The sequence below is a fragment of the Podarcis melisellensis genome, assembly GCF_964234715.1.
Source record: "Podarcis melisellensis genome assembly, chromosome: 2".
Lineage (NCBI taxonomy): Eukaryota > Metazoa > Chordata > Lepidosauria > Squamata > Lacertidae > Podarcis > Podarcis melisellensis.
The window spans coordinates 29,769,180-29,782,621 of record NC_138529.1 but is presented as its reverse complement, the minus strand read 5'-3'; the positions used below and the strand labels follow the sequence as shown (position 1 = coordinate 29,782,621).

The window sequence follows — 13,442 nt, the reverse complement described above, 5'->3', positions numbered from 1 at the left end:
ATTATTTAAATATCCTTCAAATGCATTATTTTCCTTTGCTTTAATGCTATGCACAGAGAACAATGTGCTAGCATATGCCCTCAAGCACTTGCCCTGTAAGACAACATTACTTGTTGCTTTACCAAATTAAAAATATGAATCTCGCTTTTGACACACCGACCACCAACTTCCAATAACAGAGCTAAGTAAGCAAGTGCCTTGGCTTTCCAAACAGGCATTATTTTTACAGGCCCTCAAGCCAGTGGTTCTATAAATTGTATTGTTTCCCCCTCCCTCTCCCAAGAAGAATATTTGTATCTCACTTTTAGTATACTATTGATCCTTGTTCTGTCCAGCAGAATCACTCAGCGTGCAGAACTGAACAAATGTTTTGCCATGCCTAGGTAACAGCTAGTGGGAGAGACATTTGCATAATTGAACTTGAGATGATATATGGGGCCAGCTGAGCTGAGGAGACACAATCTCCAGCCTGTCTCTCTGCTCAGGTCTGACTAAGCCAGCAGAGGGAGCATTTGCTCTTTCTGCCCTGCTGCGGGCCTTTATTTTTCAGTGCAATGGAGGCTTCGGCCTGGTCCACAGTGCTCTTGGCAATGTCTGTGGGAAGCCTTTTGCAGCTGAATCGACCCCTCACATTTTAAATTTTTTTTATACCCCTTCACATATGTCTTGCAGTTTCTTTCTGCTTCAGCTCTGTGAACTTTGAGGTTATTTGGGGGGGGGGGGAATTGTGTGGGTTTGCTTCCCCCACAGCTTTTTTCTGCTCCCATAGCCCACCCAGTGCTGGGAGTGACCAGAGCCCCTTTAAGCGGGGCCATTTGTGTAAGATACTTTTATGTGGTTGCCATCTAGTGGTTCCTAAAGGCAAAAGTTGAGGAAAATATTGGCACTGAGCATGCAGGGGAGCCTTCTGGGGATTGGTTCTAATGTGGATATCTGGCTAAAGGTTGTATAATAGTAACCAAGTAGGGCAACCAGTTACTGTTCATCTTACAGGTTTAGCCCGTATACATTATAAACCAGGCATTTATCACCTTTATCTCCTCATGGTTTAGAAGTGTGTGGGTCGCCCTGGTATTTCTGCTTTCTCCCTTTTTTGTCTTGGGGATACAGTGGTATATGGAAGATGGTTTTAAGGACACGATTTTTCTGCACCATCTATCTCTTTCTAGAAAATACCACAGGCATCATTTACTTCTTCACAGATCAAGAGCCCTTCTGTACCAAATGTTATGTTGCTACCACTTTGAGCTCTACTGGGGAGGATTATTTCAGCAATTTTGAGTAATTGAAGGTACTTGTTTTTAAACAAGCAGTTTCCTCAATGATTACTAAGTCACATCTTTCTGTTCCCATTCTCAGGTGAGACTTCAGGTTAATTCAGCTGGTCCCTGGTGGGATAGCGGGTCTTATACTATGGTTGCCACTTGAGAAAGTGGTAAGTGGACTGGAGATTTTAGAGCATTCTTCACACTGCGGAGGAAGTCAAAGCTGTTTCTGCACAAGCGGTACGTGTTAATTTTTCTCACACTTGCTACATTTTCCTCCGAGCTGTGCTTCTGTTGTAGAAACACTGGATTGACCCAGCAGTCAGCCTGCAAAATACATTTCTTCCCGCAGGTACCACGCTCATTTGCTGTTAAGATTGCTGTGTGGCCTAACAGTGTCAACCAACCACTGTTTACTTTTTGTGAAGTGAAGAGTAGGATCAGAGGAACATATTGCTGCTTCTCTGTCATGGATGAGCAGAAGGGCAGATGGACCTAGTCAAGATATCGGGAGAAGGAACATCTCTATTCGGCTGTTTTATGTCAAATTGTGTGAGGCAAGAAATTGAGGCTACACATTCACTCTGCACTGCTATCCACAGTGGGGGCATTCTCTAAACCTAAGGCTGCCCCATGAGATGGTTCCCGCTTGCATTTGCAAGATTCCCCCCCTGCAAAAGTGTTCCTAAATTTGCAGGCAGTGTCAGGAAGGGCCTGCTTAGGGCAAGATGGCAGAGATGGTGCAAGTAGTAGGAATGGAAATCAGGTCTTGGCAATAGAAGAAGAGGAATTTGGATTTGATATCCCACTTTATCACTACCTGAAGGAATCTCAAAGCGGCTAGCAATCTCCTTTCCCTTCCTCTCCCACAACACTCTGTGAGGTGAGTGGGGCTGAGAGACTTCAGAGAAGTGTGACTAGCCACCCAAGGTCACCCAGCAGCTGCATGTGGAGGAGAGGAGACGCGAACCCAGTTCCCCAGATTACGAATCTACCGCTCTTAACCACTATGTCTTTCTGTATAAGTTTCCCTCCCAGCTCTACTTTTCCAGATCCATGGCTGGTCCTATTATTAGACAGAATGAGGCAACTGCTTGGGAGGAGGGGAGCCCCACTTCCAATACTATTCCCATGGAGCCTCCTCAACCAGCCCCATCCCCTTGAGCTTGCAAGGGAGTGTCCCGAAAGAAGGTATGGCTGGAACATTCAATAGGAGCATACCATAGTTCAAGATTTTGCTGCAAGTCACACTAGTTCATACTATTAAACCTTCTAGAAATAATCATAAACTTGAGTTTAGAAGCAGAACAAGTTAGCTGTGCACTTCCCTTTGCAGGAAGCAGGAATTTATAAAGTGGAAGTGGACAAACTGTCAGAAAGATGGAAAGGCTTCTTTATGGAGGTAAAACCCCTTGCTCCACTGAGACTATTTCACACACAGCAAAAGCGGGGTGGATTGGGAACTGAAAATGTATTACATACAGGAATTATATTGTTACAGGCCACCCCAATCTCTGTCAAGCAATAGCAAGAGATTCCTGGGTTTGTGTTCCTTTGGAATGAGGCACAATAGAGACTAGTGTCTTTAAGAAATACGGTTTATTTTATACATGTTTACAGCTGAAGCCTTCAGTGGTGGAGGTGCAGAACATCACATCCCAAGACTATCTCTCATTGCTCCTCTTGTCAGCAGCTTGGGTCCAAATCAGCAGCCAGTCATGCTTCTCGGTGCAACCTTTTCCAGCCAGCGCACTTCAGAGCTCCTCCTTCCCAAAAAACCCTGTTCCCCAAACCTCTGTGGTGACCTTGCACGCCTGTTTCTCTGACAATCTCCCCCTCTCAATTCTGCTAAGTAACACACAGCTGGAGGAGGAACTCCACCCCTTTCCATGTCTGACTGAATATCTGACCTTTCATCAGGGTATTAATGATTCTGCCTTTGTTCTTTGAAGTCAAGGCAGCTTCCTGGGGGATTGGCTTAGAGAGGTGCTTAACAAACCCCACATATATAAATTTTAAAAATTATGGAGAACCTGGCACTGGGAGTGATGTAGATTGGGGGAAAACTGTAGTTCACTGGTAGAGCATCAGCTTTGCATGCAGAAGCTCCTAAATTCAATCACCAGCATCTCCAGGGAGGTTGGAAATGCATGTGAAATACTTTCAAATCATCATGTAATTTCCAATCTAAGACATTTTCAGGCCTTCAATCAGATATCTAGACAATTTAGGGCAAAACCTGGTGCAATAAAAAGCAGCAAATATTTTTCTTGTTTTCATACTAGCCCTCCTTTTGAGGGAGCGGTAATGAAAAATAACAGCTTCCTAAAAATAATATAGCATTAAGAGGCGCATAAATGCATAAAGTATTCTGCCATTAGGCACCACTACTGAAAAATGCAATCATTGTTGCTTGGATATCTTCGTGCTGCCCATTTTTTACTCTTTGTAAGACTAATTGCAATTTCTTTTCCAGGTCACCTTCCTGGGACCCCTGGGCACTATAACTACATATTCACCCCAGAGGTACAGATCCTCCCAGACACATTTTTCTGTGCAGACTGCAATGGAGAGGAATGCCATAGGAAGTTGGTTTGAAACCAACAAGGGATACTGTGGCTCCTGCTGCTGAAATCATCCATGATGGAAGAATAAGAGGCACTGAGAATACCATACACAGGACCAGGTTGGCAGAGAAAGAACCTTGTATGGAGAGAGTGTGCAGGTCTCGCTGTTAGACAAACTAAATTGGTTTGGTGGTGGGGATATGATGTCACAAGCTGGAGAATGATGCTAATCAGGAGCCCTGAAAGAGGACTAGATAAGAGTAGAAGTGGAAATGGTAGTGGAGAACAACTAGGGACTCATTCTACAGTATTTTCAGAAGCAACAGTGATGCCATGGATGTCGGCCTAAAGCATGGCTTAGCTTGGAAGCAAACTCCCAATGTTCTTAAGGGGGCACTGCAAAAGGAGGGGACAAGTTGTTAAGGCACCCTTAAAGTCTTTTCTGGCTAAAATAAATAATCTGGGACAGAGGGTTCCTGGTTTCCTTTTATCTGCATCTCCCCCTGACCCCATAGCATCCACCCTTCCTCCTTACTCCCCGAAAAGCTGAAATAGCAGCATTGGAAGATGCCCTCCCCATACTACAGTGCCAGAAGGCCCATGCACCACTGCTCTTTCAGTCCTGATGTGGTACTGAGAGCATCTAGAAAGAGCCCTTCCTCCACTTACTGCTACCACTGCCATAAAAGGAAATGAGGAGAATCCATAGAGGGCAGACAGGGACCACATATTAAGCAAGGTGAATCCCCACCCCTTGCTTTGGATATCAGAGAAAGGGGTAGAAGATCGTGAGAAGCATGAGCATTGCTAACATATTCATCCCACCTATGACTTAATCAAACCAGGTTACCCACTACCACCAGAGATAGCCCATTGATTCTTATTTACATTTTGTGGGCACTGAAAACCATTTTGCAAGGCTGCTATAAACTCACATTCCTTAAGAAAAGCAGCCTAGAGTGTTAAGAGATTATTTAAGGTAAGGAAATTTCTGGAGATAAGCATTCTTTCCCCCCCTACAAACCCAAATGTGATACCTTGGTGCCATCTGCTGGTTGCTGCTCAGGCTGCATGAGTTTGAAAAGTTGAACCAATTTTAGCAAGAGCGGGATCTTTAAAAGAAAAATAGTGGGCCCGAGCAGAATTTTGAAGTTCTTACTAAGAATCCATGCAGGAAATTAGCCAAAGTTCAACCCCACTTGCTCCATTATCAGGAAGAGCTGCGATGGTCAAGAAAGTCTGCATTAGATACACCGCCTCTGTTCTGCTAATGTGTATTTTGAATGCAATTCTCCGACTCAGATTAATTCACTTTTGTAGAATCTGAGACACACTGGAGGTGAACACCCAAGTTTTGCTGGATGTTATTTAGACAAAGCAATTGTTGCCTATTTTTGGAGGTAATCCTGTTATTTTGTAAGTATACAGTGCAACTAAGATTTTAAAGGCTTTATAATAGATAGAAGTCAACTGGCATGTTAACCCCATCTAGGCACATCCCCTGAGACAGCTTTAAAAATCCAGAATCTGATGAAACAAAAACTGCATTTTGCAAAGCCATGCAGGGAAAAGACATAACAATATCGTAACATTATGCTGGTTTGTGACGAGGTGGGTTCAGTGTAGGCATGTTTACATTTTACCAACAAGTGGGTTGCTCTTGCTGTTCCCTAAACATAACATCTTGCAGGTTCCCCAGCTTGTGTAAACTACTGTACTGTGGAGATGCAAACCCAGTGGGACTAGGGGCCCTACTGTAGCCTGCTGTCTTACCCCAAATCCACCAGGGTCTTCTCTAAGCCCCTCTCAAAAAACAACACCCTGGGCAGTATCCAGTTAAATAATTGTAGCTGTGCAAGTATTTCTGCTAGCGCAATGGGACTTCCACTCCCAAACACACAATCCCCAGCTCTGCTCCAGAGGGTTAGGGGATCTTCCAGAACATGTTTAGGGAAAGAACATTCTGTTGAGCAAGGATAATTCGTTGCCCTGACTGTTCGCCTTAGTGCAAGCTTGAATACAACCCACTGTAACCTCATTTCCTAATGTACGCTTTATAACCTCTTTGCATCTGGCTACTGATAGCAGCTAGCTATCAGTAACCAGTGTCAATGCTGGGAAGCCAGATGAATGCTTTACATTCTGGTCCCTTAACTTAAACCAATCTTACCAGCAGCTTCCCCTGGCAGATAGAGAAAAATTAAAGCTGGGGAGGGAAACCACAATGAAATCCTTTCTCAGTATGGCTACAGAAATGTCCCCAATCTCACAGATCTAAAGAGACTGGCCCAATTTACCAGCCCCAACTGGCAAGGCCCCTGAATCGCTTGATGCAATGCTACTAACCTCAAATAGGAAAACCACATAAATGTGGATCACAGAGACAGAGACAGCCAAAGAAGGGCATAGAGCCAAGTGTGAGATCAACATTTATTTGCTGCAGTTGCTCTGTGCTAGTTCACAAGGTTGTGGCAACAGAAACCCAACAATGGGGTGGAAAAGGATTCAACACAAAAAACTGTAACCAAACTTTTTGACCAGGAGTAACTTCCACCTTCCTCCCGCAACCCCCTTGCTTCCCGCCCCCCCTTGTGCCACAGCAATTTTTTAGAATTCTGCTATGTTTCACAGAAAACAATCCTCTTATTTAAAAACAAATACAAAATAATCTAAAAGGAGAAAAATCTACACAGAGAGTATGTACATCTCCGATAAATAGATTAATACTGAGCTGGGGAAAACTGGAGCTTTTCCAAGGCGCATAATGAAATCAACAGTCGGGGAAAACCGTCTTCTTACGGCCTACCCCAGCTCAGTGCTCCAGGCATAAGCCATCATCTTATACCCCACCCACCCTGGGCTTCCAATGGTTCCCCAGCAACCAATCATCTGCTTGTGCTTCAGAGCCAAGAAGTGCCCCCACTGGTCCAGGACAGCCTTCATCCCAATCCATCCACTCCCTCTACTGAAAAGTGCAACTGTAAGAAGATAGCCTATGTCAAAGAATCCAGAGCCAGCCTGTTTCAACTTCTTTCTTCAGGGTACAGGGAATGGTGCAGGTCTTTTTTCTTCAGCTCTGTCTGCTCCCGATTGCAATGTTAAACAAACAAACAAAAAACGGCTGCAGGGATAATTTTTTTGTGCCCAGTTGTTGGGTGAGATGGTTCCCAGCAGCTACTGGCAAAGGGGTGAAAAGCCTCCCTGTAAAGCATCCATGAGGGTTACACTACCTGCCCACCCACAACCACATGCATGCCACTAGCTCACAAGAGCACCGCCTTCTCATCTGGGCAAGGTTGCTTGAGTGAGCCCTCTGCTGGCCTCATTCCTGCTTCACATACGAGGCAGCCTAAGTCAGTGCCCTCTAGAACGAGGGCAGGGGAAATCCTGGAGGTGGCAGCCTTGCCATTCATCATGCCAGCTGTTGGGACTAACATTCTTGGTTGCTTATTACTCAACGTGGTTAACAAAACTCCTTGCGACAGAGAGCCCCGGAAATTAAACATGAAAGAGCATACAGCTCAATTTGCTTTGGGGGAAAGAAGCCGCATGGCGATGCAGAGGGCCACAGGGATCTCTCTGCTTCAGTGCTAGAGAGCCATGCCCCCAACCTCTGCTGCAGACTGATCTATGCCTTTGGCAGTTTGTGGTCCATTCCTGATTCAGGGTCTCGGAGAGTATTAGGCCTAAAGCCTGGTACAGCCGACACTTCTCGCTGGCAGCTTGAATAGATCTGCCTCACCATCGGCACAGGCAAGGAGCAAGTCAGCCACGGTAGCAGAAAAGACCCCAACAATTCTTCTCTTCCTGCCACTTGGGCTACCAGTGACGCGGTTTGGCTTCAAGCTGCCCAGCTGAGGGGCTGGCAGGGAGGTGGCATTCTTGCAAATTAAATAAGTCAGTGAGAGCTGGTGGTTGCCATCAACATAGCCTACCCCCCGCAACTCTTCCTGCCCCCAAACCAGAAAAGAATAGCAAAAGCTGAAGCTAGTCCCCCCTCGGGGTCATAATGCAGAGCAGGCGGGTCTGTGTCGTCTCGCTCCTCTTCCTCTCTGCCAGGAGACGGAGAGGCAACAGCTGCCAATGTCACTGCTACTCAACAAAGCCATGTGGCTAATGTCTCTTGGTGGAGGAGACCTTCTTCTTGCGTGCAGCAAGCATCTCGTAGAATGGATCCCGGCTAATTGCAGCTCTGAAGAGAGACAAGTGGGAGGCGGGTGGGGGGGGTGGAGAGAGAGAGAGTGTGTGTAAAAAGACCCACAAAGTGTTAAGGGAAATCCCCAACTGATTGGAGATGCCACCCAGCACATAATTATAGGATCAGTCCACCCCCTTAGCTACTGTTTCTGGAAGGAAGCATGATTTAGCTTGAAGAGGGAGCAGGCAGATCAGGGGACTGTACTTCATTAAGGGCTGCCCTATTTCCCCCTCATAACCCACAACCCACTGGCAAATCTCAACCAGGGAGCTATAGAGAGGCCCCATTCTCAGATGCTACATCTCCTCCCCAAAATTCCAGATGCCCACCTAACCACAGATTTGCGCCCCCACCTCCCTCACAGTGAGGAAATCTGGAGGAATGAGAAATAATTCTTTTCATGGGAGGAGTGTTTACAGCTACTCCACCCTTTGCCCATGTAAGCCTTATAAGAAGCTGCTGCAGGAGAGGGACTGTGAGCTACTTCATGGGAGGCATATTTCTAGGGCTAAGCCTGAAACTGAAGCTCCCTTGTTAATTTTGGCTATAGGATGCAACATTTTAAAGTAATCTTTGTTATATTTATAGCGCTGAAATGTGGGGTTTTTTGGGTTTGTTGTTATGAAATTGTTTTGTAGTATTTGTTTGAAATGCACCCTTTTTTCTTTGTCGTAAGCCACTTTGAGCATTTGTGTGTGTGCAGAAAAGCAACATGCAAATGAATGAATGAACGAATGAATGAATGACACATTGCTCAAGCAAACTACCCAGATCCCTTCACATCATTCCTGCCCCTCCTCACTTGATGCATTTCATCCACTCTTCCTTCTCCTCTGGGGTGGGTGCAGAGATGCGGTACACAGTGTGATTCCCTTCCACCACACGCCCGTCTGCCTCAGTCTTGCAAGCCTTGATCACCTGGTCTTTGTTGTCAGGGATATACAGCTCAAAGCAGTTCTGCAAGAAGAGAAGGATAAACAGAATTGATTTGTGGCCAACACCAGCTCAAAATTTCTGCATATTCCAGGGATTTCCCAGACATCCTTCAAGAGCAGGAATTACAGGATTTTCGACAGCAAGTAACCAGTTCTCTGGTATGACTTCCTGGCAGCAATACAACACTCTGGGAAGGCAACTCTCACCAAGGGCCTACAATTCCACTAGCCGAGCCAGCATTCCTGGCCCACTGCAGTTATCACCAGAACGACTTGATAAAAATCACTGGCAAGCTGTCTGAGGATCAGACGTAATTATGAATAAGCCTTTTACCCACACATGCAGCCCCATTGCTCCTCAAGAAAGCAAACTAGAAATATCACTGATTAACCAGAGTTTCCCCATTTCATCCAAACAAGGAAACTATGGGTGAAGACTTTTTGGTTGGATTGATCACAAAGCAGAGGAAGGAGCGAACTAGCTGTGAACAGGAATGGGGCTTTTTCCTATCTTGGCTATTTAAGCTCTGATAGCATTATCCAAGTGTAGTCACTAACAGCTCAGATGCTACAGGGTTCTTCAACACCTTGGAGACCTCCAAAAGACAGTGCATATCCTGCACTGCAAAAGCACAGAAAATAGTACTCTGTGTGCAGGTTTAACATCACCTTGCAAACATCAACATCCACTTAAACACATCAAGCATTTTGCTCTTAGGGCAGAAAAGATGAGTCAAGTTTCAAAAGCCTGGCTTATCCCTGCGCAGGATTTTTCTGTAGCCAGCTGGGTGTCCTTGCATAGCTTTGCCTCTTCCCCCATGACAGAATCAGAATCGACTCTACAAAAGTAGGCAAACTTAGTTAATGATCTGCATAATTCAGTTTTTCTTGGTATCATCCTTTTCTTTCTTTTTACATGCACACAGTATCCGCAGCCTAGGCTCCCCCCAGGTAGGAAGTGGAGAGCACATCCTACTCTCCAGCACTGGCATTTACTCACAGGCTTCTTGGAATCTTCAACCTCACGGATACTCAGATTCTCCAAGGGAATGATGCCTCGTGGCTCCTTGTCCTGCAAGACAACAATTTGTTAATTCAGACACATCCAGGCTGGTTCATTCTGACAAAATATTACAGGTTCTTCCATCCCAACATTGAAAAGGAAGAACACTGCTCTCAGACAGAGTCCTCCTTAATGCTCATTTGAAAGGAGTAGCCTACTGTTGCAAACACAACCATGGCATCTGACCGACTTAACTGTTTTATTAGGGCATTCGCTTTCATGGGTCCACAACAGAATGCGCTGCACCCAATATATACCCTTGAGATAACTGATTTGGCCACAGTGGCACATGCCTCAGTTGAATCTCGTTTCGATTACTATAACACACTCTACATGGGGCTACCTTTGAAAAGTGTCCAGAAACTTCATCTGACTCAAAGAGCTGCAGCCAGATTGTAGACTGGGGCTGGTTATAGAGAGCCCCTTGTTATAACAGCTCTACTGGCTACCAGTCTGTTTCTAGGCACAATTCAGAGTGCTGGTTATATAACCTATAAAGCGCAATACAGTTTAGGTCCTAGCTATCTGAAAGACCACAATCCCTCATACAAACCTACCCAGGATCTGAGATCTTTGGGGGAGGCCCTTCTCTCAGTCCTGCCACCCTCACAGGCACCTTTGGGATGTGGGATAGGACCTTGTGGTGGCTGCTCTCAGACTCTGGAACTCCTTCCCTAGAGAAGTTTGACTGGCTCCTTCCTTGCTGTCCTTCCGCCAGCAGCTGAAGACTTTCTTGTTACAACAGGCTTTGGGCAACTGACTTGCTTTTAATCAAAGGGCTGGTGCCATGCTTTTTTCAACATAATTATCTGTACCTTTCTAATAATATATAGTTAGTTTAGATAGTTAAACAAACCTTTATAGTTTTAAAACTAACTGCTTTTTAATAATTAAGAGTTTTTCTTCCTATGTTTTTAGCTGTTCTTATTGTAATGTGTAAGCCACCTTGAATTCTTGTCAGGGGGAAAAGGTGGTATGTGTGTCTATGTGAAATAATTAAAGCCAAGTCTGCAGTACCTCTACACCAGGCTTCCTCAACCTTGGCCCTACAGATGCTTTTGGCCTACAACTCCCATGATCCCTAGCTAGCAGGACCAGTGGTGAGGGATGATGGGAATAGTAGTCTCAAAACATCTGGAAGGCCGAGGTTGAGGAAGCCTGCTCTACACCATTCCCACACCAGTCAGTAAGAGCTCAGCTATGCAGTTGACTCCAGATAACCCATGTCCTGGACTCTTACACGAGCCTAAGACTACATACCATAGTCCATCTTTCAAAACTGAACATTAGCAATCCCGTCATGAGATCATGTCCGTGGACACTTACGAGAGCACCCTGTGCCACTCACCGTGGTGTACTCAAAGTAGTAAAGGCAGTTGTCCGTCAAGATGAACCAGCGCCGTTTCCACGTCTTCACCCGGCCACCTGCGCAGAGAAGAAGCAAGCTTGACAATGCATGCCCAGGCCGAAAGGAGGGTGCTGGGCACAAGAGCAGCTAAGGCAAAGGCAGAGCTAAGAGCCTACAGGCACAAGTAGGCGGTGTAAGAGAGTGAGTGGCGTCAGCAGTGCAAGCAGAGCCAGCCGCACACCACAGCAGCAGCAGCAGCCAGTGGCTACATGGCGAGCATAGCAGCTGAAGGGGGCAGGCGGAAGGCAGAGGTGGTGGTCATCAAGAGAAGTGCCCTGCTGCGTATTCTATGGAGCAGACATGGATCTGCCGACATGCTGGGGAAGGAAGAGGCATCAGTGTCCTACTTAGTCTCTTTATGGACAAAGCTCATAGCTTAGTCAGAGTCTGAGCTCCATGGGATTCTGTTTGCCCTGAGGCTACCCAGGCATCCTGCCTCATAGCCAGCTCCAACTAATTTAAAAAGAAAGACACACCAACAGACAACCCATGGCTACACAGTCTTTCTCAGCTATGGGTTCTTGTCCCTAAGACTTGCCTGCCCGGGTACATCCAGTTCCAGGCAAGAAGCAGAGCTTAACAACAGCTTCAGGATTAAAAAGGGTTGAGTATTGAAACTACAGGAATCAGCTATTCCCTTTCCTGCCCCAGTGTGGCGTTTAAGTCGGGCCTCCAGAGCTCCACCCAAAAGGCGGGGTGTGGGGCGGGGCCTGAAATACAAACATGACCTGAAAGTCTTTTCTGTATAAGCCCATCTCAGAATAAAAGTTCAATGGTGACTTTTAGTCAGGGTGAGGTGAGAGGGAGGGAGGGGGATTAGCTTAGAACTGGAACCCATTCAGAAAGATGCCCCCACCCACCATCCCATCAGTAAACACAGGAGACTCCAGTGGCCCTTCCCAAATTGACACTGAAACTCAAGTGTCCAGGATCCAAATCCAGGGTCTTGGGAAAAGTTTTTGCACAAGCCATCACCAAAATAATGATAATAAAAAGAATCCATACCAGACAGCTCAGATCCCAAGTACAGGGTCAGAGACCTTGCGACCGCCAGTCAATACAGCAGGGGTCGTTTTGAACACCAAGAGACCCCCAGGACCACCTCCAGCAAAAGCCACCTTGCACCTCACTTGTGAAAATGACAGAATGCTGTAGCTGAAGGCCCTCCTCGCTTGGCCTCCCCAGTCAGAGGCTGCAAAGAACAGCACGTCCAAGAGAGGTGGGGAATACAGGACAGGGAGGCAAAGATGGAAAGATCTCAGTGGTGGAGAGGGCAACAACTTTGGGTATTTTCTGTCAGCATTGGCTGCTCTCTCAAGCCCACGGCAGTGGAGATGAACCAACGAGATTTAAAAGGTGCAGAACACTAGAGACCCCTCCTAAGGAGGCCCTGACAGCCACAGACCAGCACATACAACAATGAGACCTCATTCAGCAACACAAGAAGGGAAAGAAAAGGGGAAAAAAAGACAAAACAAGCCAACTGCTCCAGATAGTGCCTGCCACAGTCCCCAGGGAACACAGAAAACCCCGCCTGTTGGGAGCCCCTGGCATCATGGGGTGGCCCACTGCACCACCACTGCCAACCTTCTCAGAAGAGCCACTGCAGGGATCCTCACTCTCTGGTGGTGGGGCACACGCCTTTTACGAGGAATGCCAGGAATCTTAAGGCCCTTCTCAGCCCCAAACACTGGAGAACTGCTGCCGGTCAAGAGTAGACCAGGGTGAGGAAACAGAGGCCCATGAGATTGGCCTCATGGGACAAGTTTGACAGGTGGACCAGGCTACTGATCCACCCATCACACGATGTCACATGGCAGACAGGCATTGCTTTGCAAGCCTTCATGTCACTCCCCTTCAAACCCTATGTCGGGGGTTTACAATAAGAAGATGGGGTTTCAGAGGCAAGTGCTTTAACACAGTCTTAAGGCTGAAAAGTGCAATTGGAAGCAGCTTCCACCCCCACCAACCCTTGAATGGAGGATCCACTCACTAGAAAGAAAGGT

General features: G+C 46.4%; 1 protein-coding gene across 5 annotated transcripts in view; it reads right to left on the bottom strand.

Moving 5' to 3' along the window:
- Positions 1–7,376: 7,376 nt before the first annotated feature.
- CYTH1 (cytohesin 1) overlaps positions 7,377–13,442 on the bottom strand; it is a 54,926-nt gene continuing 48,860 nt past the window's right edge. For 3 of the 5 annotated variants that reach the window (XM_081900069.1, XM_081900067.1, XM_081900070.1), the window contains exons 10-13: positions 11,377–11,455; positions 9,966–10,037; positions 8,833–8,987; positions 7,377–8,024 (exon numbers count right to left, since the gene is read on the bottom strand). In XM_081900069.1, the coding sequence (XP_081756195.1) occupies positions 7,946–8,024; positions 8,833–8,987; positions 9,966–10,037; positions 11,377–11,455 (385 nt within the window). In that variant the 3' untranslated portion in view covers positions 7,377–7,945. The remainder of the gene's footprint in view (positions 8,025–8,832; positions 8,988–9,965; positions 10,038–11,376; positions 11,456–13,442) is intronic. The other 2 variants (XM_081900068.1, XM_081900066.1) reach the window with 1 other exon arrangement.